Raw genomic sequence first — 25823 nt, forward strand, 5'->3', positions numbered from 1 at the left:
AACAGCCAAGTATGGTAACCAATATTTGCGGTATTTCATGTTCTCTGAAAACTCCACTCTATTCCTTATCCTTATTTTAGCATATACAATAATTGCATATTCAAGAAAACTAACATAGGAATATAAAATAAGTTTACCAAATATTTGGATAAACTGCTGTGCAAAATACTTTTTTCAAAATTTTTTTTTTAACTAGGATATCCTTCCAAATTAAGTACTAGTGCGAGTACCAGCACCACGGGTATTTTTTAAGAGCACCTTGCCTTTGAAGGGCTTAAGTAGAAATATCTAAATGGAATAAATGAGTCCTCAATTAAGACCTTGGTATACACGATCCCTTCCAATTGTGCCAAACTCATTAGTAATGCTATAAATTTGCCAGAAACTCTAAGAAATAAGCAAACACTTTCTTTGGATAACACTGTTGTATTTGGGACTGCACCATATGGCTCATGTTCTGGCAACAAGCTACTACTTACATCAAAGGCAACACATCCCAAACTTTTATGACTGTCTCTCAGTGATCTACATAGAACCACAAATGTGTACAAGCACCCTGGCTGGGAAGATTCTTAATGAATTATGCCAAAAGAGTAAAGTCAAATTTGAAAATCTGACCATAACAACGAAGCACTGAGATACTTATCAGCTTCATCAGGAAATGTCTTTATTCAACTTATAATTTATAGAGATTTTGATATTGTACACATTCAATTAAAGCTTATCAAAACTAAGGCGATGCATCCCCACTCCGTGGATTTTAAATTCATTCTGGGTGACTCAAAGGATTGAGAGAAATTGAAAACATCATCTTTCAAAAGCTCCCTCCGAAAAGCAGTTATGTCATATTTCAAAGAAAACAAAATCAGTGAGATATCAATTGATATCCTCAGGCAAATTTAACACATTTTAGCGTTACAAAAAGTTGTTTTCTACTAGATTGAGGTGTTGTTTGCTTAGTCAAATACTCTTTGTGTTCAAGACTAAAATTTGACCCAAACCAGGGCAGGCTGCCAAATTTAAGGCAGAAGTTATTCATATCTTTATGTGTGAAACTGCCAAGTTAATGGGCTTTTCTGTGGATTCTTTCAAGCAAAGGATCTCACCTCATAAATACATTCTAAGTACCAGTTGAAAACAGAATTTGGAGCCCATTTTAATTCTGCATTGGTTATAGCTTTTACTATATTATTTGAAAACTTATCTAGCTGTTTGAGACAAACTATTAGCTCGGAACTCTTTGGAAACATGATAGGCAATAAGAGTATCCTCTTAAAAATGGACTTTTTTTGAATTAGAATTGTTTTTCTGTGACTAGCAATCTTCTTTTTTCCTTTAGATTCTGAAGTTTAGAAAATGCTTTCTTTGGGCACTACTTTCAGTGATGTTGATAATAGAATTTGGACAGTTGAAGGATTCTTGAACTTTTAAGTGGCACACAAAATGATTTTAATTTTTTTCAAAGATAGGACAATTTCATGGCATATTATATTTGAAGATAGACATTACATTTGACTTGAAAGTGAGACTTGACTTAAATTCTGTCCAAATCTAACACATCAAAGTCATTAGAATGAAAGTAATAATGACGTAGAATAGGCTTTTACTTCTCTGGAGACAAGCTGACATACAGAAACTAGATTAGCATTTTCTTCTTGAACTCATAACTGTTTTTGTTAGAAAAAAATAATGTCTTTTATTTTCCTGTATACTTGCTTTAAAAAGTTATTAATTCCTCTTTCATAAGTTATTAGAAGTCAAAACAATTCAACTAGATAGATTTCTATGCCAAAATACATTTATCTTTGGAAAATAAGATAACAGCTGTAAAAACATTATTAAGAGAATAAAATGCAGTGATCCGAAATATGGGTAACATTCACACATGAAAGTGTAAATATAATATACAGAGCCATTCAAATACACATTTATAAACAGAATGAAAAGGTACCTAAAATACTATTTTTATATATAAAATTTTCATATTAAAATATTGCTCAATAAATAAGAGGTGATATGAATTCCATTTACCTCTTAAATGTTATCTTTAGTAGTTTAGACTAACCTAAGAACTTTGTTAACCTTCTGTTGTTCTGACAGGTGAATTACATTAAACCATGTTTAACAAAGTCACACTCTAACAGTATATTTAAGTAGTCACATGTGGTAAAAGTTAGGGAGGGCTGTTTAGTAATTATGGGAAAAAAGATTTCCCAAATGAACCAAAATGATTAACCCTAGAAGACTAGAGTGTAATGATCTGCTTTATTTGACAAAGATGTTAAACACTGCCTTAAGTTTTGCAAATTTAATGACCATAAAATAATTGACCATAACTTTCTTCAACTTCTTCAAAGTGTGCATGCCCGGCAGGCCAAAAAAATGGCAGGCCATAGGAAGGACGTGTAAGTTGAGTTCAGTTGTTTATGGGTAGGTGTGACTTCATTCCCGTTCGTCCCATTTGCAGACACGGTAACTTGGAATAGTTCTTGAGAAGCTGTTCGATGGCAATGTGGCGGACATGGAGCTCTGAGGCCAAAGAATCTTTTTCTTGCACTTGGTGGGCTAACTCTTCAAAAACTTCTGTAAAGATTTAAAAAGTAGTTCCATTTTTAGTACACAGAAAGCTAATCTATGATTTATATTTCAAGTACTTTAATTAAAATGAATGCACTGGGCAAATGTTTGTAATGAAAGTAGTTTGAAACCAAGGAAACGGTTGTGTTTTGATCATCCTAGGAAGTTGTATGCTTTGCATAGCCAGCTGGAATACTGTTGTCCTTTTCTCCATCAAATGAAACTTGAGAGTCAAGCAATGACTTAGAGATGCAAAGCAGAAATGGCAGTTACAACTACCTCTGAGATACTTTTCTCAATCTGAACAGATAAACAAGTTCAATCAATTTCTAGTATGACTTTTAGACAGTAAAGTGCCCATTAATACCCAGGTCTGGAACCCCCCTAAAAGGCTTTGGAATCAGACTACCGGAGTTTTGAATGAATCCTTGTTCCGACTCTCACGAGTCTCAGGCAAGTAACTTAAACTATGTTTTTAAAAAAAAATAAAATAAAATAAATTTATTTATTTATTTGTTTTTGGGTCTTCATTGCTGCGCGTGGGCTTCCTCCAGTTGCGGTGAGCGCTTCGTTGCAGTGCTCGGGCTTCTCATTGCAGTGGCTTCTCTTGTTGCAGAGTGCAGCTCTAGGTGCACGGGCTTCAGTAGTTGTGGCTCGCGGGCTCTAGAGTGTAGGCTCAGTAGTTGTGGCACACGGGCTTAGCTGCTCCGCGGCATGTGGGATCTTCCTGGACCAGGGCTCGAACCCATGTCCCCTGCAATGGCAGGTGGATTCTTAACCACTGTGCCACCAGGGAAGTCCTAAACTATGTTTTAATTTCTTCTTATATATAACCTCGATAATGAAAGTAAGCACCTCACAGGGTTATTATGAGTACTAAATAAGATCATACTTGTAAAGTACTTACCGCAGAATAAGTACTTGATAAATATAAGGTGCTATTATTATCATCTTATTATTCTGAGAGGGTGTGTGGTCAAGAAAGACTACTAGCTTTGGAGTTGAAAAGACAGGGGTTAGAATCCTTAATCTGTTACTGACTGAATGCATGATCTCTGTAAGCAACTAAAGCAACTGTAAGCAACTTAATGTCTCTGAAGCACAGTTAGTTTCCTCACCTAAATGGGAATCAATTGTAGGAAAAAAAAAAAAGAAACAGCTGGGGAATTTGAACACTATTTCAGCATCCTATTTGATGATGTTAACAAATTACTAGCCATTTTTTTTTAAAGATGTGATAGAGGTTGTGATTGCCTAAAAAATAATGTTATTTTTTTGAGAAGATCCTACACTATTTACAGACAAAACAAAATGTTGTCTGGGATTTGTTTTAAAATAATCCATGCTGGAGGTAGGGGTGGGTCGAGGGGAATGGGTGCATGCAGAGATGAAGGAAAATTAGCTACGCTTTTGATTACAGTTGAAACTGGGAAAGATGGGTCAACGGTTCCACTATACTATTCTGATTACTTTTGTGTTTGGAAAATTTAATAATAATTTAAAAAAACGGGGCCAATACCACCTGCCTAAAAGAACTGCTAAGGAGCACACCTGCACAGTGCCTGGTACAATAGTAGGTAGTCAAAAACATTTTAGTAAGAGGTAGTGATTAAGTTGTTGTCTCCGTTTTCACCTAAAAAAGAACCTATTTCACCTGCAGTTCATAAAGAAGAATTCTTTTTGCTCTGGAAACTCTAACAGGTTCTCATCCCGTAATTTAAATGCAGATGAAGCTAACGGGATTTTCTGTATCAAAATTTGCACATGTAAAAAGCACTGACACTGAGTCTTTACCCTGTATTTGTTGTCGGAGCTCTGCATTCAGTTGCTTTACCTCACCAAGAGTCATCGAATTCACTGAAACATGAAAATATATTCATTATTATCATGACAACCTGGGAAAAGAAGTTATCTACACCACCAACACAATATCCTATTTAAAAGAAATATTTGCACTTATCTTCCCACATAACATTCGGCAGGGCCCCAAGATTCATTCATTAACTCCTAAAGTGTTGAGTTTTCAAGTCCTGACCACAACCCACAGTAAGAAACATTTCACTACGTCTACCTCCACCTGTAATAAAAGGTTCACTGAAAAATTCTTAGAATTAGGTCCAATGGATTCTGATATTTCTCATTCTGTTTCATTTTTTAAAAAGTGCTAGTCACTATGCATCAAGTTGATTTTGCTTAAGCACTACATGCTTCATGATGTGTAGCTTGAAAACCACTAAAGTGCTGTGGAAATAGTTTAAAAAATCAATCTGTCTACCTAGCTATATAACCTTAGGTAATTCATATGCAGAATCAAGGAGTTTTATAAAAATATACCCAAGGGCCCTTCTCGCTCTAAGATCACTTGATTTTAAGTCAATTAAAATTACCTTTGCTCCTATGAGTTTTTGAAGAAATATATGCAGACTGAATGAGTCACTTTTTCCAAGTACACACATTACCTTTGGCCTTTAGTGAAATGTCAGATTTCTGCTTTTGAAATGCCACCCCCAATTAGTCTTGTAGGGATTAGCAATGTGCCAGTGTGTGTTTGTCAATGGTTGAGGCTGTACTTCTAAACTATATGAACCCTGAACTTTCCAATTCACAGTTGTTGATTCCATTCTGTTAATAATTTAAAATGGCAAAACAAATGATGGGACTGCAGAATTCCAATGGTTTAGGACATACTAAGGAATATTCCAAAGAAATGACGAATTGTTTTAAGACATCTCATATTTGCTAGGGTGAACCTGTCATTTAAATACTGTATTTACCAAATCTATAATATCACAGCAAAATTCTTGACACATCACATATATAAAACATAAAAAACCCCAACAAAACTCCAACCTTTACCTTTTCTCCCTATTTTTACTTACATTCTTCTCTGCTGTAATGTGGATGCTGGGTATGGACATTAGCCTCTGGATTAGAGACTGTCTCTTCTTTTTTCTGTTCCTGGTTGTGACTATGAGGCCACAATTCACTATTGTGGCATAAAGTGGCACCTGAATCTTGTAACACAGCAAGCCCAAAGTCCGTATTTTCCCTCTGTTCCAATATTCTTTGTGTACAGTTTGAGAGGCCACCTGCATTTCCATCTATCCACTTTGCAGAATACTTTGGTACTTGGGAGTCAAACTGTGGGAGTAACTTTTTATCTGGCTTATGCCTGAAATTAAACAGGTGATGCTGAGGATTTTTAGAACATTCGGAATCTGAATCCAGATCCTTATTTTGTGCATATTGTACAATCCAGTTTATCTTCTTACTCAAAATGGTTTTAACTTCTTCATAAGTACTTTTTGAAAGCTTAGATCGAGGACATTCCTGGTTTGCAATCAAATGGTATTTTTCAAAGCAGTCTTTATGGCCCCTTAATGATTTGGTGTGCAGGAGATTAGATTTTGGTATTCCTAAAGAAAAAAAAGAAACAGAAGACTTGAGACAGTTTTGTTTTTTATAAGGTGCATTAAGAAATACAAATCTTAGTAAAACAGTCACTGATAATTTATAAATCAGAGGAAAAATGCTGAAGGATATTGGTATTAACATAAAATACAGCCTAATAATTTATGCTTCAATTTATTCAGTAAATTCTGAATAGCAGAAATATTAAATTCTTATGAATAGTAAAGCCTTTCTAAGGGCTTACTTAATGATTCAATTTCAACCTCAGCCCAGAGGCATGTTGTTGCATAATATTAAAAAGTACTACTGAACCAGCAGTTTACATTTACAGAATCTTGGCCTTGATATTATAGTGCTTTCTTCACTAATCCTCCTGAAGTACACACTTGCAAAACAATTCTATCATAGGCTCGATAAGAGAAATGCTTGACAATTTTTTTCCCAACAAAAAACACAGTAAATCATGAACTTAAGTTATTAGTTATGTTTTTACTGGGGAAAGATAAACCAGAACCAGAAAAATACACATTAATAAAAGCCTCAAAAAGTCGATGAACTGTTTATTTTTTAAGAAAAGCATCTTAAAAAAAAAAAAAAGAAAAAAAGCATCGAAAATGTTTTCACGTTTGATACTTATTAAAACTTTATCAAGATAATTTTACCTCTAGAAGAAATGCATTACACACAATTATTACTCATATAGCAACACATTCAGTCTACCAAGATACAATAGCCAGCATAATTCTTCAACTCACAAGTATTTATTATGCACCATAAATAATGGAAATATTCATATTACATGTTTATATTTCCCAACTTTTTAGTACGGCTTAAGCATACTATCTCAATTGTTTTTTAAAATACAGAATACCTTTTCAAATACACAACACACTTCGAAATATAGAATACATTCATACATTTTCATAAGTTCAAACCATTTAAGGTCAAACAGCAGTGCTTTTATACTGCAGGTGAAAAAGGGATGTGGAACTGAAAATTAATGCCTGCCAAAATTAAGCAGTCTAATTCTGTTTAGCTTTGAAAACAGAGTAAGTGGAGAGCCACTCAGGTGCTAGGTTAAAAAAAAGTTTTAGCTGACTTCGTCACAAAAAATTACATTCTGTATTCACCCCTTGTTTTAAAAATGGAAGTTGTAACAATTGTATTAACTGAACTGCAAACGCTGGCTAATACTAAGATAATGAAGTATTTGTGCTTTAATGGCATTTAATCAGGTATAAAAGTGCTTGTGAATACTAATTTGTTCCAAAATGACATAACATCAGCCAATGGTGGGTCCTGCTAAGACTGCCAAAACCAGTGCTAACTGGGCTGTCAGTTCCCTCACAAGTAAGCTATGGGGCACACTTCCTAAACACTAACAGTCTAAGCAGACGAGAGCCAACGACTCTTACCAGGTAAACTCAACTATCTCAGCCTTGTTTCTTCCCCTGAGTGTAAAAACTGAACTTAAACAGAATTTCATACACGTTTTATTTACCCCCTTTGGTACCTGTACTGCAACTGTGTGTGCATATATTTTTTACCAGTTATTGTCTGGTTGGGTCAAATTTCCAGCAGAATTAAAATATTTAAGTGCAAAACCTCACAGCTGTATTTCAAAACCTGGTAAATTAACATAAAAAGGAAGTTCACAAACCTTGATTAGAATAAAAATATTAAAAGTATTGTTTTTATGCATGTTTCATATCATAAATAAGACAAAAAGGTAGTTAGTATCAATTATAGACAAAATAAGAAATACCTCCATTCTGCTGTTTGATTCTAATACTTACTGCTAGGCAGAGAGAACCTGATAGCTTGCTTACTTTACTAACTTTGGAAGATTCATTAAAGAGCTTCCTTACTCTTTATAAACTCTCTTAGGGCTCACTGCCCTAAGATGAGGCAGACGGCTAGCCAATCCCTGAAACAGTAAACAGTCTCATTCTCACTCGGTCCGCCGCCACAGCACTAATCATGTAGCAATGATTTAGCTGAATCTAAACACTGTAAATTGTTTCTCCTTTACTGTGTATGAAAGGAAATCCTTCAGCATATAAAAAGGGTTCTAAACTAGGCTACAGAAAGGCATTATTTTTTGCTGTTATATTTTGGTTTTTTTGGGTTTTAAAATTTTATTTGGAATGTTCAGAAATTGTATAAAAAAAGATAAAAAATTATATGAAACAACAAATTTCCTGATGTACCCCACAGCTTCAACAACAAATCAGTATAATAGGTGTTTATTTGAAGAATAATGTAGGCTTTTAAAGATATTTTTACCCAACGTTGCTTCTTAGTAATTCATGTAATATAACTTTTTGTCCTCCAGAAATAATTTTTTAACTTTTACTTAAATCCCCAAATGAATGCTTGGAACCCAGTAAGCACATGATTATATGCATATTGGTAATCTGCTGAGATAAACAGCAAGTCAGAGAACTACAATATTCAATTTACTGTGAAAATACATAAATGTAAAATAAATTTCCGATTCAGACACTCAGGTGAAAAATCCCCTATAAAAGACAAAAAAAAGTCATGTCAGGAAGAGTTCTGAATGTGGGAAATATTTCTACTTAGATGTCCCATAGGCGTCTTAAACTCACCTGCCTAAATGACACTCCTCCTCCTCCATTTTTACCACCCAAACCCAATCCTCTTCCTGAGTCTGGTACCACCACCTGCTCAAGGAAGAAACCTGGGTGTCCTCCTTGACAGTTCTTCCCTGCACCCCCATCCCAGATGTTTTACTGTCCATCTTAACAGATTTTTTTCCCCCTAAAGTCTAGCAGTACAGCATATTAAATCCTCCTTCACTCCATTACTACTCCCACTACATTATCTGGGTCTCCCTCACCAGCCTGTCTAGTTCTCACTTCCTCTACAGAAGCCTTTTCGAACCAGTAACATCTGAGTTAATCACACCAGATTTTACAAATGCTTCTTCACTGGCCTTTATCCCCTGCTAGAAGGTAAGTGCTGTGAGAAAGGGGACCATCTGTTTTATATGCATCCTTATTGTCACAGTGCCTGGTACATAGCCAATACTCAAAAAAAATTAAATGAATAAAGGAAAATTAAAATTATATTAAAAAACAAACCTAAAACTTATTACCAGTTATTATTTGAGGTCAACTGCCATGAAGTTTTGCCCATCCTAGCAAGGTAACTAGGATGTGCAATTAGGCCAGGCTCTCAGAAGTTAATTAAAGGCATCTTCCAGTGAAGTTACTCCTATGTTTATAGTTTAACGTGCCATTAGTCCCAAGAACTAATGAGTGGCACTGATACAGAAATGGCATTCCTGTGGCATCATTCAATCTGCCATACAAAATCAGGAACTTCTACTCAATTACATATTTTTATTAGAAACGTACATACAGTGAATATACAAGAAGGCTATTTTATGTAAACTGTAGCTCATTCATCCAGATCTGTACCTGTAACTTCTTTAGCTCACTAAAAATTTAAAAGTTGAATCCGTTTTAAAGTTCAATTTGAAAATGTTTGTCTTATAAACATAGTTTAAAATACCCCATGCAGTAGCAGAAGAAACAAAAAATTTAATACACGGACTACTTCGTATACTTGAACAAATTACTTTTTAATCTAGAAAAGAATGTGAGTAGCCCACTTAATTTGTATCAGCAATATAGGTGTCATTGTATAAACTCCTGAAGTGATTTTGTTTTTTCTACTTTATCAGTTCGTATATAAGAGAAACAACCACTGCTATTATCAGAGACCCCAGTGAGTTTCCCAACTGACTTTACAATTTTAATTGCATTTACAAGTGTAAACAGCTCTGAGCACCATTTATTTCTTCAGCAGCTTTTGAAAGGGAATGAATCTACATGCAATTAAGTAAGTTGATACTTTTGAGAAACTGAGTTATAAGTAATTTCCAAACCAGTTCAACAAAAATTGCACTAAAACTTCCTTACTAATAAAAATTCTGAGGGCCAATATAATTGACACCTTAACTATCATAAAATCTTTAAAACATATCACAAAGATGTCCGTCCATGTAACTGTGTCTTGAGTTCATGATTTTTAGAGAACCAAGACGTTACCTGGCAACTATAATTGCTAATATTTTTAAAAAGTATGTACTAGTTTCTTCTGGATAGAGGCTGTTTAGAAATTTATATAGGCTGTACATTTCTTTTTTATTTATTTTTGCCTGCGTTGGGTCTTTGTTGCTGCGCGCGGGCTTTCTCTAGTTGCGGCAAGCGGGGGCTACTCTTCGTTGCGGTGCGAAGTCTTCTCATTGTGGTGGCTTCTCTTGGTGCTGAGCACGGGCTCTAGGCACGTGGGTTTCAGGAGTTGTGGCACACGGGCTCAGTAGTTGTGGCTCATGGGCTCTAGAACGCAGGCTCGGTAGTTGTGGCACACGGGCTTAGTTGCTCCACAGAATGTGGGATCTTCCTGGACCAGGGCTCGAACCCGTGTCCCCTGCATTGGCAGGCGGATTCTTAACCACTGTGCCACCAGGGAAGCCCCTAGGCAGTACATTTCTGTATGAACAGTGGTATTTTAAAAAGTTAAGCTGTTTCTATTCAATAGTTTTCTTTTTAAAGTCTTCCCACTTTCATTTCTGATTTTGTTATACCATTCTCACATACTTTGAAAACCCTCCCACTAACCCATCTGGCATGCTATCCCCATTTTTATTCCTTAAATTCCTCTTTAGGATCAATTTGCTTTAAGAAAACTCGGTTAAACTCATAAAAGAGCAAGAGCCACTCAAATGTAGATCTTCCTGTCTACCAAACACTGTCACCCTTTTAAAATAAAGATATTTCCATGCATATATTTAATATGCCTATTGTAGTAACATAATTTTTCCTCTCACAGGATGATACTCCCAATGGCACTAAAAAATAGCCACAAAACCCAAAACACTTAGGAGTTCTATGACAGGTCCCATTACCTTCTGCTTTTACCCCCAGCCTCTTGAAGAAGATCTTATTTATGATTTTGGTAATTATGTAAGCAAAGCAATCTTTCCCTGATGGTTCCCTAGCTGGTCCTGTCAAACAGTACCATCTCTCAGCCGACTACACTGATGCTACATGCCTTTTATTTCACACGTTCTCAAATATCATATCATCTGACTGCCTTATGCATGTTTACTCTCTGTCAGAGTATTACTCTCCTTCAAATTCCTTCTGAATTTGACCACTATATTTCATTTCTCAAAGGACTGGCTTCATATAATTTGGTATTCCACAGGTAGAGCAAATATAATACAACCAATAGTTGGATGTAAAGCTGTAATACATGTTACCATATCAGCAGGAGACTGGAAAGCTCTAAGGGAGTAAGCACTTCGACTTTTACTACAAACTTAAAAGAACCAGAATTAGAGAACTGGCAGTATTAGTTTTCCAAATGGTGGGTTTGTGTGTTCTTTCTTAATTTTTAAATAAGACAAGATAATTTAGTTATGATTTAAGTTCCAGGTTGTTAACAGGCTGTGAAGAAATTTTAAGCACACTGCCTTTAGACATGACCAACATTTGTGCAACAATTCAAGCAGTACTGCTTCAAAATCTTTTTTATGGAGGCTCACATTTTGCCCAGAGTAAAGACTTTTCCAAGAGTTAAGGTGTTTTCTTTTTATGATGATCTTATGTTGGCTGCTAGGAAAGGGAGACAAGCACCTGCATGTTTACGTGTTGCCCATATTAAGCCATGTTTATGTACATTTTTTTTTTTTTTTTTTTTTTGCGGTACGCGGGCCTCTCACCGTTGTGGCCTCTCCTGTTGCGGAGCACAGGCTCCGGACGCACAGGCTCAGCGGCCATGGCTCACGGGCCCAGCCGCTCCGCGGCATGTGGGATCTTCCTGGACCAGGGCACGAACCCGTGTCCCCTGCATCGGCAGACGGACTCTCAACCGCTGCGCCACCAGGGAAGCCGCTATGTACTTCTTTAAGTAAGTGTTAACTGTAAAGATGGAGGGAGAGCTAAACTTTGTTGTACTAAGAATGAAAGGACTGAGCTGTTACGCCTTTGTTTTTGAGGATCAGGTTCCCATTTCTGATAAAAGGACTAGAGGAAAAGTTCTGTAATTAGAGGTGGCACACCCACAGCCTGAAGTCTGGATCCATACTGCAGCAAGTTAAGTTTAGCCTACAAGTGTTTTTTTAAAAAAAAAATTCACTTACAATTTTCAATTTCTTGGTTTCTCTTAAAAACAAAATCAGAAGATCTGATAGCAACTGGCTAGTAATGAGAAGCAGCTACTGCCTGAAAATTGGGTAAGTACTCTCCAATTCAAACAGTCCTTATCCTTCCTTTCGTGAGTGTGCAGGTACTTGTGACCTAGCAAGCTCCGCAGCCATATTGGTTAGTGACTCTCATACTATACTCAGACTCTGTGATGACATAGGTCTGGATTGCTTCTGTGTACATAATGGCCGTCCCAATGATGCTTTGACACCCAAAGCAACCAGGCTACTCTGCATTTGATGATCAAGCAGCAGCCAAGCCATGATTCAAGAACAGTTATTACCATTATATCTACTGCTAGTCACACACGCAGTGGGAGGATGCTCAGATTGTCTATCCTGTCACCGAGAAAAGGCAGATCAGCCTGAAGGTGGGAAGGCAAGGATGGACAGTTGGAGCACCTACTTCCTTCCTTAAACCCACAATAGGACGGCTTCTACCTCTTAGAAAATTTTACCAGTTGTCCTATGTGCCTTAGTGAGTACTATGATAAACAGTGCTCCTTTCCGCACCCCCTCATGCCACTTACAGTATGCCGGATTCAAATACCCAACATAGTGTTTAAAAGTAAAAGGTAATTGCTTATCTCTGCACTGGAAGCAGATGGAATTACTGGCAATTGTACTAAGCTGGTATACAGATGGGTTCAGCAACTTGCTTTTTCCACATTTTGAGAATCACTGCCTTAAAGAAAGACATACCAACAGGTGGTCTTTAGACAGCATATTTCTGCTTAGGAGATGTTTATGCCATTTTAAAATTTTTGTGTGTGCTAAGAGGATTAAGCAGTTGGTCAAAGCAGCTTAATCCAATAAAGGAATTATAAGGGCAAATTTCAATCAGCAAAGTGTTCAGAAAGATGATGTTAAAAGATAAATATCAACCTCAAATAACCAAGGTAGCCCACAGTAGAACTGAGTTCTTGTATTGATGGATGTATAAACTGCAAATGATTTGTTAAAAAGAAAACCTTTCTCAGTGAATTTTACTTTTTCATTATAATGGTTGGGAAATTGGGGAAACACACCTACATAACAACTGTTTATTACTAACAGGGCACAAAAAAATAACAATCCACACTTAATTCTGCTCTCAAACTTAGCTACCTGTTTTAACAAGAAAGGTGCAATAGAACTCTCTGTGAAGATGGACACGTTCTCAATCTGTGCTATATAATAGGATAGCCACTGGCTACATGTGGCTACTGAGCCTTTGAAACGTAGCTAGTATGACCGAGGAACTAAAGTTTTAACTTTAATTTTAATTAACTTAAATTTAAATAACCAAATTGTGGTTAGGTTACCATATTGGACAGGGCAGCTTGTCCATAGGTAATTGATGAAGTAAAAGGGTACTTGGAAAAAAATATGAATGGAAGCTATCCATGTTCAGGATACTAAGCTCACAGCAGCACAGAATATAAAAAGCTAAAATTGTTTTTCTAGCACATTAAAATATATTATATTTAGACTATAATTTTTAAGTGGCACAAAGAATTAAAAGTTATATTATAAAAAAATTTAAGTCAATAATCCAGTTGACCCAAGTAACCCTCTACTTGTTCCATTCTTCTTCTCCTAAATAAAACTTGCCTAAAAATAGGCAAGGTTAAAAAGATACACATTACCTAAACAAAAGACAGTCTGGAAAAAAGGCTTTCATAGTAACACTGGATGAAAGAGGATAAACCATTAAGACAAAGGAAATTTATGGGTTCAAAAGCAAGAAATGTGATAGCCATATGTACTCTGCCCTTTATCTCCTGAACTGCCTGCCATGTGCCCAGTTAAAGTTTAGATTGATTTATTTTCTTACAAATAAGAAAAACAAAATGAAAAGCTGTCCTGCAGCTATTTATAAAACATCTGTTTTGCATCTCAACTTCTCTGCTTATATTTGAATCACTGTTCCTGAAATTCTAGTTGACTATTCCTTATATAAATGCTTTATAGCAGTATCTATTAATTAGAGATTTACTAGCAAGTGAATTTGAAGGCATTTATAATTCAATTACTACTATAGGTAGTAAATGGTAAAAATTAAGACTGATGGGAAACAATCACTACAATTCACCAACCATTTGATTAGAAAAACTGAAGATTAAAAAAAGGTGATAACTGATGAATCATACTGCAAAATATTAAAAAAATATATTGTGACTGTATTATAATTGAATCATAGCAATTCTAGAGTAAAAAGAACTTTGATTAGAACAAAGGGTTTGGAGAACTAGTGTACAATAAAATCATTCCATGATGAAACAAAGTTTTAAAAATTATGGTCCAATGCAATGCAACCTTTTACAAAAATATCAGCTTAGTAGAATTTTACCTATTGACACGAAAAAGATGTTTCTGATATATTAAATTAAAAGACTGGTTATAAATAGTATATATAGCCTGATTTCATTTTTTAAACACAATTTACCACATACACATGCATACTCTACTGCAGAAAATAATTTAGAAAAACAACATACCAAAAATATTGAGATTATTGGTAGATAGGTGGGATTATAAATCTTAAAATTCTTCTTGCTTCCTGTATTTTGATTTTTCTGTAATAGGCATAGTTTGCTTTTTTAATGGACAAAAAAAGACTTTATTATGGGAGAAAGAAAATCTTTTCTCATTTTAAATAGTGAAAATTTAAAACATTAAAAAAAATGCCCATAAGGAAACATTTCGGTTTGGGAAAGGAAATAGTGTTCCTTAGTCCGAGACAAAGTAGGTTTTGTATTGTATGTTCCAGTGAACTAAGTAAAACAAAAAATTTACAACTGAAATGGTAAAGATACACATACCTAAAATATCCCAATATTCTGAATTTTTTTTTAAATTGAGAATTTCCTTAGGCTAACAATGTATCTAGCAAAGGATAACCTTCAAATGAAAGAAGTCCCCCTCCCGCAAAGTACGATTATAACGACAGTATAGTTTTATCTGGCAATCCTTGTTGGAGACGCGGAAGACTTCAAAGGGAGTGAGGGAAAAAGACACTGATACATGAACAGAATTCATACTGTTGAAAGAAACTGTGGGGAAAGGATTGGCTGGGCAGCTTCTACACGAAGGAAATTACGGCAGCTAGAGCAGAAAAATCTACTGAAAGCCAAATCATAAGAAGGTAAACTCAGGATAAAGTCAAACCTCCTCAATGTACATAAAACAATGAATTATTTTGGCAATGGAGGAGTTGTCCAATATACAAACAAATCATAGTAATCTTTTCAGTAGAATTTCATCTTTTCAGATGAGATGAAAACAAAACCCTTCTATATTTCAATTTAAATCAACACGAACGTTTGCATCACATACTATGTTTACCAAAGAGCTCCTATATTCATCATCTTTCTGTGATCCTCGCAGCAGCACTGTGAACATAGGCAACAGTGTAATTTATTATCACCTCTATTTAATACATGTACTCCAAAAGTTAAGCAGTTGCATACCAGGAGGAAGGAGTCAATGGTTCAAGACAGAGGGAACTAGATAAACAAAAGTGTGGAAGTGAGAAAGAAATGGAGAAGAAGAGAGGAAGGGAGAGAGAGCGTGCACAAATGATTGGCTTGTAGAGTGCCTTTTGAAGGGTAATGAAGATCAAGGTAGCCAGTTAAGCAAATACCTGGTCATGAAATGTCCTACGTGTCATGTTAGGGAGTTAACAGCCTACCCAGAAGAAAATAGTAAGGAATCGAAGAGTTCTAAGAAAATGAACAGCGTGATCAGATTTGCATTTTAAAGACCTTTCTGGTGATACTGAGAGAACTAGGGGTGTGCGGTAGTGTTGGGGAAAGGGGGATAAAGTCTATGAAACTGATTAAGTGGGTCGTGAAGTAGTATTGGTAAGGAGGAATAAAGGCCTGGTCAAAGGTGTAGCAGTGGGAATGAAAAGTCAGGAACAGATTGGGGAGAATCAACAGGACTCGGGGACAGACTGCATGGAGAGGGTGGGTGGCAGGGAAGCAGTGAGGGAACAGGGCTGCTGCAAGGCCACAGGCCAATTTTCCTTTGAGAACTGAAAAACCATCCCCGCCAGGGTGCATGGCTTGAAAAGCAGAGCTTAGGTAAGATTTCAGCCATAATTCATCACTGCGTCTACACAACTTTATATGGACGGTCCTGAAGAAACTGGAACCATTCATTCGCTAAGGGCAGTTTGTTTCAAAGTTTGGTCCTGAAACCACCTGCATAAGAGTCAGCTGGGATTCTTATTAAAATGCAAATTCCTAGACTCAACTGTAGACCTACTGAAACAAAATTTCTGGGGTATAGGGCCTGGAATTCCATGTGAACCAAAGATGAAGGAAATAAAAAAGCATGTGTATATGGAAATAAGGAGAGAAATTTAGTTTGAGAAACAAATTCAAGACAGCTGTAGAATATCTAAATAGAGAGGTCCAGCAGGTGGTTGGATATATATTGATAAGTCTGGTGCTTAAAAGACAGATTTGGCCTGTGATATGTTTGTGGCATTCCATTAGCTTACAGAGGTATAGCTGAAGCCAGTGCAGTGAAAGAAACAGATGAGTGCAATATGAGAAAAAAAGAAAGACAAGGACAGAATTCAATGAAACACTAGTATTTCAGGGACCTGTAATAAGCAGTGACCCTAGGAAGAGAAGAGGGCAGAAACAAGAGGCCCGAGATATTTTATCACAGAACCCAGGGAGCTGAGTGTTTCAAAAAAGAGGGAAATGTTAAATGTCAGATTTTGAAAACGGCAGGAACATGAACCTATTTATTGTGTTGACAACTAGGAAGTCACTGGTGACAGCAAAGGAGGTATGCCAGTTACAGGGGCACAGAAGATTAAGTTTGGAGGAGATAATCATCTTTTTGGTCAATCTGCCAGGTTACGACGGAGAAGATAACTGTAGGTAGGCAAGATGATGTGTCAGTATACGATAAAACAAATGAAGGAGAGGATAAATAAATGAATGAAGAGTGGGTGGTAGAAAAGAGAGACAGAATATGAGAAGCATGAAATTAAATTGTTTTATAATTAGTCTCTACCGAGAACTGTGATACTTTCTTTCTGCAGATACTTACGACTGCTGTTTCATTTGGTTAGTAAATACACTGGTAATCTAAGGCTGAGTTTTATGGAGAACTGATTTACTATATAGGAATTATATTTTATTATATTGTATTTATTCTACTTTGTAGTAGAAATATAGCCAAAATGTTGATTGACATTGAATTGAAACTTGATTGTTGATATATTGAAATGATTCTGGTGAGATTTGGTCAAGATTATGAAAGATACTTTAATACTAAATAACAGAAATGTGCTCAGGGCAAATACTATGAACAGTGTTAGTGAGGAAGTAGTAAGAATATAAAACCTTTAAAATCTTTCCCAACACTTAAAGATACTAAAGATCCTCTTTAATATTTGAAGATAAAAATATAGACGTATGAATAAAGAGGACTTCATGTTAATTTTGAAACACTTCCCCTCCAATAACACCAAACTTCAACATGTGAACTGTTTTCAAAACAGACTAGGAATTATCATTCACTAAATTCATTGTAGATATTATTCCACCAGTTATCATGAGTTTTAGATATTAAAGATGTCATTTAAGTATATCTGTATAACACTAGAGGTTGGAAGGCGTTTTTACTGTCTATTAAATTTAATCTCCACATTATATAGGAAATAAACACTAAGTGTGAATTTTAAATAAGGTAATACATGGAAAAATGTATCAGCGATTGAATTTATTCTTCATAAAAGGCAAATAATCCTATATCGCCTTCCAGTGTACCATATGACTTATTCTAATGTCTTTTCCGTCCTCTCATGTAAGCTTCACAAGTTTATGTTTGTTTTGTTAACTGCCTTATCCTTAGCTACCAGAACAATTTCTGGCACACAGCAGTTGCTCAATTAAGATTTACTTAATCAATGTGTATAAAAATTGCTATGAACATAGCTTTAACTCTGAGATTCAGATTTTGATGGCTACACACAAACCATTATTTTGCCTTACTGTTATGCAGTTGAGACAGTAATGCCAAAAAGCTAACAGAAATAGATACACTAGTTTAAAATTTTTTGTAAATAAACAGACACTGTTCCCCTTTATTACAAACTATAAATCCAAGGCTCAGTGTTTAATGGGTTTATTCCCCTTATCTAAATCCTAATGTGTGCCAAACTGGATTAGAATAATTTAAATCCACTCTAACTAGAACTATAGTTGATAACATTTGATAATTCTGCAATGTTACTTAGCCACTTTGATTTCAATCATTTATACATTTTGCATGTAACACCTTATCTGAAATTCACAATGTTAATATCCTTTATAATGTGGAGATTAAATTTAAGATGCTGTAAAAGCACCTTTGAACATCTACAGTGCCTTATAAATATAAAGTTATGTTGTCTTACCACCTGTTTCTTCCCTCTCTTTCTGGAAAAGTGTTCCAGGCGACTACCAGGGCAGATGAGCAAAAGGGAGATAGGGTGCAATTCCAGGATTGGTGCTAATCTTTTCACTGTTGTTTGCAGTGTCTGCCTCCACCTACTTAGAACCCTATTCCCTCTTCAGAGGAAGACTAATCAGGATAAGTATGTTAGCCTCTATTACTTGAATGGTTGGAAGGATGGAGAGCAGTGTTAGAAGAATTGCCTCATCACCAGCTGCCACCTGTATGATTCTGTAGCAAATGTCAGTGTACAGCTCAACTTCCTTGTCCCTTCTAGGCAGGGACTAGCAAGACTGTCATGTGTGTGTCTCTTCTTCCTAGCTCTTTCCTCCTCTCTGATAATCATCCATCTAATCCAAGAGTTCTAAAAGACCACATTTTCTCCACAGACTATTTAGATTGTAATCTATATGGAGATTGCATCATCCCACTTTCTTAGGTCATGAGAAATGTCTATTTTTGGATATTCCGCCAAATGTGTATTAATCAAATAATATCATAGGTAGAAATAACTTTTAAAAAGCAAGCATTTCTTGGGACCCAAATTTTGTCCCTTGCTTGAACATTCACATTTGTGTAATTCATCTGTAATTTTGCCTGAAAGTTACTTAATATCGCCTAGATTCTTAAGAGTTCACGTAATTTTTTTTGGAAGGAGAAATGATTTAGGCACTTGGACTTTTTGGAATCAGATACCTTAGGTTTGGACTTCCAAGCTGTGTGATTTTGGACTAGTTTCCCAGACTCTCTACTCATTTCCCTCATTCATCAAATTGGGATAACCTAGCACCTAGCTCATATAGTTGTATTAAGAACGAAATAATGCATGTAACACAGAATACCTGACAAACAATACATGACTATTATTTAGATTTTTTTTTTTTTTTTAAGTTTTTGGCCGCACCCCACGGCATGTGGGATCTTAGTTCCCCGACCACGGATCGAACCCAAGGCTCCTGCACTGGAAGGCAAAGTCTTAACCACTGGACCACCTGGGAAGTCCCCTGACTATTATTTAGGTAAGTCACTTACCTAAAAGTGTAAATCCCTTAAGTATCTGACAGTTGGACTAGCTTCTCCCAACTAGAGAGCGATTATTTCACTTCTTCCAGAGTAGAGAGAGAAACTTATCTTTGTCTTCTTTCTTCACAGGCATTATTTTACATGCAACAGAAAAATTACTCTTTATTTCTGGGCAGCTAATTTCTCTTTATTAACTCTCTAGTAACAGTTATTCAAATGATTTCAATCATGAAAAGTGTATCCCTTTTCTGAGAATAGATATTAATATTTTTGACCTAAGTATTAAAAGATTTTCAATCTAGATTTAATTTGTTTCCGTATAGCTCATAAAACATTTTTTTTCATCTTTGTCAACACACTGGAAGGAATGAATTATGAATTTGAATCAGAATGTCATTTTTATCTATTCTAACAAATCCTTTATTTATAATTATGATGTTTCATTAATAAGATAGTCTGGATTGTGTATTCTTTCTTTGTTTTCAACTTTAAATAACTGATTTACAGAACATACTTTTATTATTACTGATTTAAAAAGCACTCTGGATCATCAAATGCCTTGGGGGTCATCATTATGAGCAAATATCACTATGCTGAGGTGTTCTGAATAACAAGAGTTGCAGTGTGTAAATGAATGTAGAAACTCCCACTCTAAACACAGCTCTGTTTAAGACTTCTTGCTCTGTGTTTGGAGAAAAATACTATGTCTGTTTTCTATCTTCCTGATTGAAAAAGATAACCAGATATCACTCTTAGTATTATTCGCTACATTTTTCTTTTGAATATGATACAAAGTTCTTCTATTAGTAAGATATGTAAAACTTTTAGGAGACTCCAGAAAGATCTCAGGCAATTCTGTGAAAGAGGAGAAAAACAGCAGAAGAGTTTCACTGTGGGCCAGTTTAAGGGAAAAATATTAAAAAAGGCAGTTCTCTCAAGTCTCCTTTAGACTGATTCACTCATCAATCACATATTCATAACTTCTTGCCAGTCCTTGTACTACTGCTGATTATATACTAGTAAATAAAAGACTCTAATCCATGTCTTTACACAATTAGAAATGGGGGAGGGGTGGCGCATTAAACAAACACATAAGCAAATAGTTACAGCAACAAATTATAGCAAGTGCCATGAAGGAAAGGGCGCTATGAGGACAAGCAGGTTGGGGCTGACAGGGGTGGCAGGGGCGGGAAGAAGTGCTAGGGCAGGGAAGACCACTTTGAGAAGCACCTTTCCAAGTGCCAGGGCAGGCAGGTTCTTTCCTGCGGCGCTGCCTTGCATGCATTTTCGCCAGGCATGTAAGTCCGTACCTTCTCCACAGTGCGCTTCCAACCCCAACGCTTCTGATCGCAGGGGTGGAGGGGAATTCACTTATTTATTTACTCATTCATTTTGAAAGGAGATACATGTGGTACAGAAATAATAGTTTAACTTTAGACATGGAGTTGGAAGTACTTATGGGCTATACAAGTGAAGATGTCTACAAACTAGTTGCATATATAGATGTGTAGCTTGGGGGTGGGGAGAAAGAGGTAGGAGGAGATCTGCTACTTATCAGCACATAAAAGGCCATGAAAGCCCAGACAGAGCGACCATGCTGGAAGGTCTAGGACAGAGCATGCCAACATAAACAACAACAACAACAAAAAAGACACTACAAAGATTATCAGGACTAATCAGAGGCATTAGGAAAACCAATAAGTGAATGCCATCAACATAGCAGGGCTGGTCTGCAATTTAAAACTTAAAATATGGCAAAGGTCAATGTCCATTTCTCACAGTGGTTACAACTGCTCTGATACCAGAGACCTGATCTGAATCCCTTCTGTGTCCATTACTATCTATATGACTTTAGGGTAACTTTATTTGACCTCAGAACCTTCATTTTACCACATATAATTGAGGATACTACTATTTATCTCTTAGTCCTGATGAGAGACCTCTATAAACATTAGCTGCAATAAATGCTCCCTTATGCTTAAAAATCAGTTGGTAAAGTAAGGGTGTACAACCATCCTAGTCACTTCTACAAGCATTTTAGCCATATACTATATCACTAAAGAGGAGAAAATAAGTATTAACCATTTCCTATTTAAAACGTACATGGGCATATACCTGTAGCTGAACTGGCAGAATAGTAACACACACAGTGGGAATTCCCTGGAGGTCCAGTGGTTAGGGCTCCGCGTTTCCACTGAAGGGGGCACAGGTCGATCCCCGGTCAGGGAACTAAGATCCCGCGTGCTGAGTGGCGTGCCCACCCCTACCCCCCCAAAAAAACAAAACCAGAAGTAACTAACTTGCCTATGGTCTCAACAGCTACTAAATGTGGATTCAAATCCAGAGAGTCAGGCTCTGGAGTGAGTGCCCCCACCAGGAGTTTTTGGACCTCAGTGGCACAGAATTAGGAACCTGTGCTCCTCATCACCATGCTACAATTACTCTGCAGCTTCATGGTGAGCATCAAGAGCAAGCAAATAAATCTGACCTCCACTGCTTACACTGCCAAGTATTCTTGGAACAAATGGCAACAACTGGAGTTCAGCCTTTTGAATTAGATTCCGGCACAATAATTTCAAGATTAAGAAATAAAAATATAAAACTGCTCTTACTGGTAACATTGGAGAACCAGTATGACACAATAAACTTAGGTATCTCACCAGGAAAACCCAACTAGTAAGTGGCAGGGTCAAGATTCAAGGCCAGGTCTGAGTCCAAGGCCCACACGCTCAATCACTAGAGCAGAAGTGGAGCTGCAGATGTATCCAGCTGTAGAAAAGCAATCTTTCCTGTGAAGGTAGGAGGAAGGTGGAGTTACCATTGTTAGTCTACCATGAACAGAGGCTGGGAGAAAGCAGGAAGTAGTTCTCCTACAGGTATAACATACAGCATACCTATAATGAGCAGTAGCATTCATCAGCACACTTTATGTACCGAGATGGGTCAGAAACTTGAAAATTCTTATAAGCTTTTTGGCAACAAGTTCACATGAGATCTGGCTGCATGCCCATCCTCAGAATACAATGCCTCATTCTGTAAAAATCCCTTCCAGTTCAAACTCCGGGGTTAGAAGAATCACCAGAGCATTACTTGTTGGTCTTAGTTTTAGCTCAAATAGTTTGTCTTCCATGTGGTAACCTTTAACTACTAGAAAGGCCTCTCTATGGCCGATTTTGCTAGGGGCATACTCAGTGTCCTTTGTCCCTTTCTTTGGAAAACACTGATTTTATTTGGAGCAGCTTCTCTTGAAAGGGCAGTGGAATGTATAAGAAATTGTTAGGTGGGACTTTAGGAAAAGCTCCTTTTTAGATGTAGGAGAGAATGCAACATGTATCTTTTGTCAGATGTCCTTTCTTTTCTGTCTGAGAATAAGGGAGTAATGGCTGGAGTTCTAGCATCCACCCTGGCTCATGAGATGACTGACGATGGCAAATATGTGTTAAGGAAAGTGGATTAGAAAAACAGAAGCAGCTTGAGTCTTTCTGATCATGGAGTTACCATACCAACTCCAGACTCAACTTCTTTTCATAGGAGACATATAAATATCCATTCCATTTTATTCCATCCGTATTATTTGGATTTTCTATTACATACAGCCAGACCTAACTCCTAATGGAATATACCATTCCAACTGAAATTCATGTACGATCTCAATTTTAAATTCATCCTAGACTTTAAAATTAGAAAGCTTAAAGTTAAAAGGAGAAAAAGTTGGGAGTAACTAAAAAGAGGCCACCATTATTAGGACTGGGATAAGAATCTGGAACCTGGCTCCTCAGATATGGGTTGTTAGTTAAGTCACAAGTCTTTACCAGATGTTGTTAGCCTAGTTTTATTTATTTATTTATTTATTTTTATTTTTTTTTGCGGTACGCGGGCCTCTCACTGTTGTGGCCTCTCCCGTTGTGAGGCTCCGGACGCGCAGGCTCAGCGGCCATGGCTCACGGGCCCAGCCGCTCCGCGGCATGTGGGATCTTCCCGGACCAGGGCACGAACCCGTGTCCCCTGCATCGGCAGGCGGACTCTCAACCACTGTGCCACCAGGGAAGCCCAGCCTAGTTTTATTTTTAAAAAATATTCTATAATTTAAAGTTATCACCAATTAAACCTACATTTCACTTCTATCCCTCCCTATTCCTGTCCAAATAATGAGATTTTACTATCAGAGCCATTTAAAAAGTGTTCAAATTTATTTAAAACAAAATTAAAAGGCAGTTAAAGAAAACAAATATTAACCTTTCATCTGTATTTCTAAGTATATCAAAGATAGCCAAGCTAAAGTTCAAAAGGCATATTAGGCTTTATATTTAAAAGTGTTCTTTTAGTTAATAGCAAGGCATGATGTTTGTCATTACGGGAAACAAGAGAAAGAGGTTAGTGCCAGATTGAGTTAGCAATATACAGTCTCTTTATCACAAGTGGTGGGCTTTTACTTAAGTGGAAAGACGCTGATGTGCCAGAAGCAAGTCAAAGGAAGAGCCGTTGACAGGCTTTGAGTAGTTAATAATCAATCTTGACTTCCAAGCTAAGTGAAGATTTAATATTGAGATTCAAACTGCTTCCTGACTACTGACCATGTGAACCATGTTTTGGTCAAAGACACAGAGGATCAAGGAAGAATGAGATTAAAAGTGAGCACTGGGTTCACCAGTGCCTTAACCAAGAGAAAACACCTATAGACTTTTCTTGCTGGAAAGATTACTAAGGATCTGCATTAGGGTCTGTTTCTAGAAAAGTTCCTGGGAAGTTCAACAAATTAGAGGAGAATGAAGTCTGAGATGGATTTTACAGTCGAAGATGGACTAGTAGGCATTAAAAATGCTTACTAATCAACTAGCAAGATCAACTCACACTGAAAACTTTGGCGTAAGAGGAATTGATCTTGTCTTATAAAAAAGTTTTTCTCTATAGAATAGAAAGGAAGTCAATTATTAGAAGGTAAAAATACTAATTATTTGCACAGTATTTTGGTACAGAATGAAAACTGACAGTATGAAGTAACAGATTGGAGCCCTGGATCTCTCTCCCATCCCCCACCTGTAGTTTCATTTCTGACTTTCTTATATTACAGTTGAGTTTCATTACTGGCTCCTGACCACTCTGGGCTACCTTCCTCCCAGACTTAATAGCCTAGGGAATGGTAGTCAGTAAATAACTTTAGAGATTTTAGCACCATGAACCATGAGGCATATTAATGTATTTGATCATACATGCATATAGCGTCTTAGTGTCAAGGACAGGCCATCAGTATTAAGAAGTTTAAGCATCTATCTCCTAATCCTAGAAGTGGACAAGTAATTCTAATGGTGAATTATAAGTGCCCCCTCCCATCAATCTCCTTAAAGTGCATTTCTTAGGTCCTTGAAGTATATCACCTATGGGTTTAAACTATATGAAATATAGGTACTCGTTTACTTTTAAGTACTGTAAAGTCACAGAAAAAAAGGCAACTTAGAGCCAAGCTCAGAATATGAAATCTCTCCTACAAGATTAGACTATCTTTTGTTATTTCTTTCTTTCATCTTCATTTTATAAATATATGCATGTGCACATTTAAAAAAATTTCATTAGACTAGTTTTGATTTGACATAAGCTACATTTGATTAGAGCAGTTTTGATTTGACATAAGTAACAATTCAAAAGGTGTAAAATATTTTTGTTTGCTACAAACCTGTGGACTCAAAACTACCCTAAAAATTCCAAGAAAATTTTTATCTAGTCTCTTAGCTGAAAAAAGAATAGAAGGCTTTAGAGCAAACTCAGCAATTAGAAAGCTAAGAAACCAAGTGACAACAACATTACCATACTACAAAAAAGTTATACCAAAAACAGTAAAGTTAAATGTCATATTTTTTTTAAAGTCCCTCTTACTTATCTATTTATTGATTGGCACTGTGCTGAGAATTTGGTAGGGGAAAGAAAACTTCAAAAACATTTAAAAAGGTTTACTGACATAGACAAAGAATAGACTTTGTTATTTTTCAGGTATGTGATTACTTTATTATCACCTTTTTTCCATTGATTTTTTAAAAACCTGTATCCTGATATAAAAATCGAAATTCTGGGCTTCCTTGGTGGCACAGTGGTTGAGAGTCCGCCTGCCGATGCAGGGGACACGGGTTCGTGCCCC

General features: G+C 36.5%; 1 protein-coding gene across 3 annotated transcripts in view; it reads right to left on the reverse strand.

Annotated features, from left to right (window-relative positions):
- Positions 1-651: 651 nt before the first annotated feature.
- The window catches only part of C1H21orf91 (chromosome 1 C21orf91 homolog), a 29322-nt gene continuing 4150 nt past the window's right edge, over positions 652-25823 (reverse strand). For all 3 annotated transcript variants that reach the window (XM_007106902.2, XM_007106901.4, XM_055086198.1), the window contains exons 3-5: positions 5457-5993; positions 4372-4434; positions 652-2583 (exon numbers count right to left, since the gene is read on the reverse strand). In XM_007106902.2, coding sequence (XP_007106964.1) covers positions 2417-2583; positions 4372-4434; positions 5457-5993 — 767 coding nt within the window. In that variant the 3' untranslated portion in view covers positions 652-2416. The remainder of the gene's footprint in view (positions 2584-4371; positions 4435-5456; positions 5994-25823) is intronic.

The sequence above is a fragment of the Physeter macrocephalus genome, chromosome 1 (genome assembly GCF_002837175.3).
Source record: "Physeter macrocephalus isolate SW-GA chromosome 1, ASM283717v5, whole genome shotgun sequence".
NCBI classification, from domain to species: domain Eukaryota; kingdom Metazoa; phylum Chordata; class Mammalia; order Artiodactyla; family Physeteridae; genus Physeter; species Physeter macrocephalus.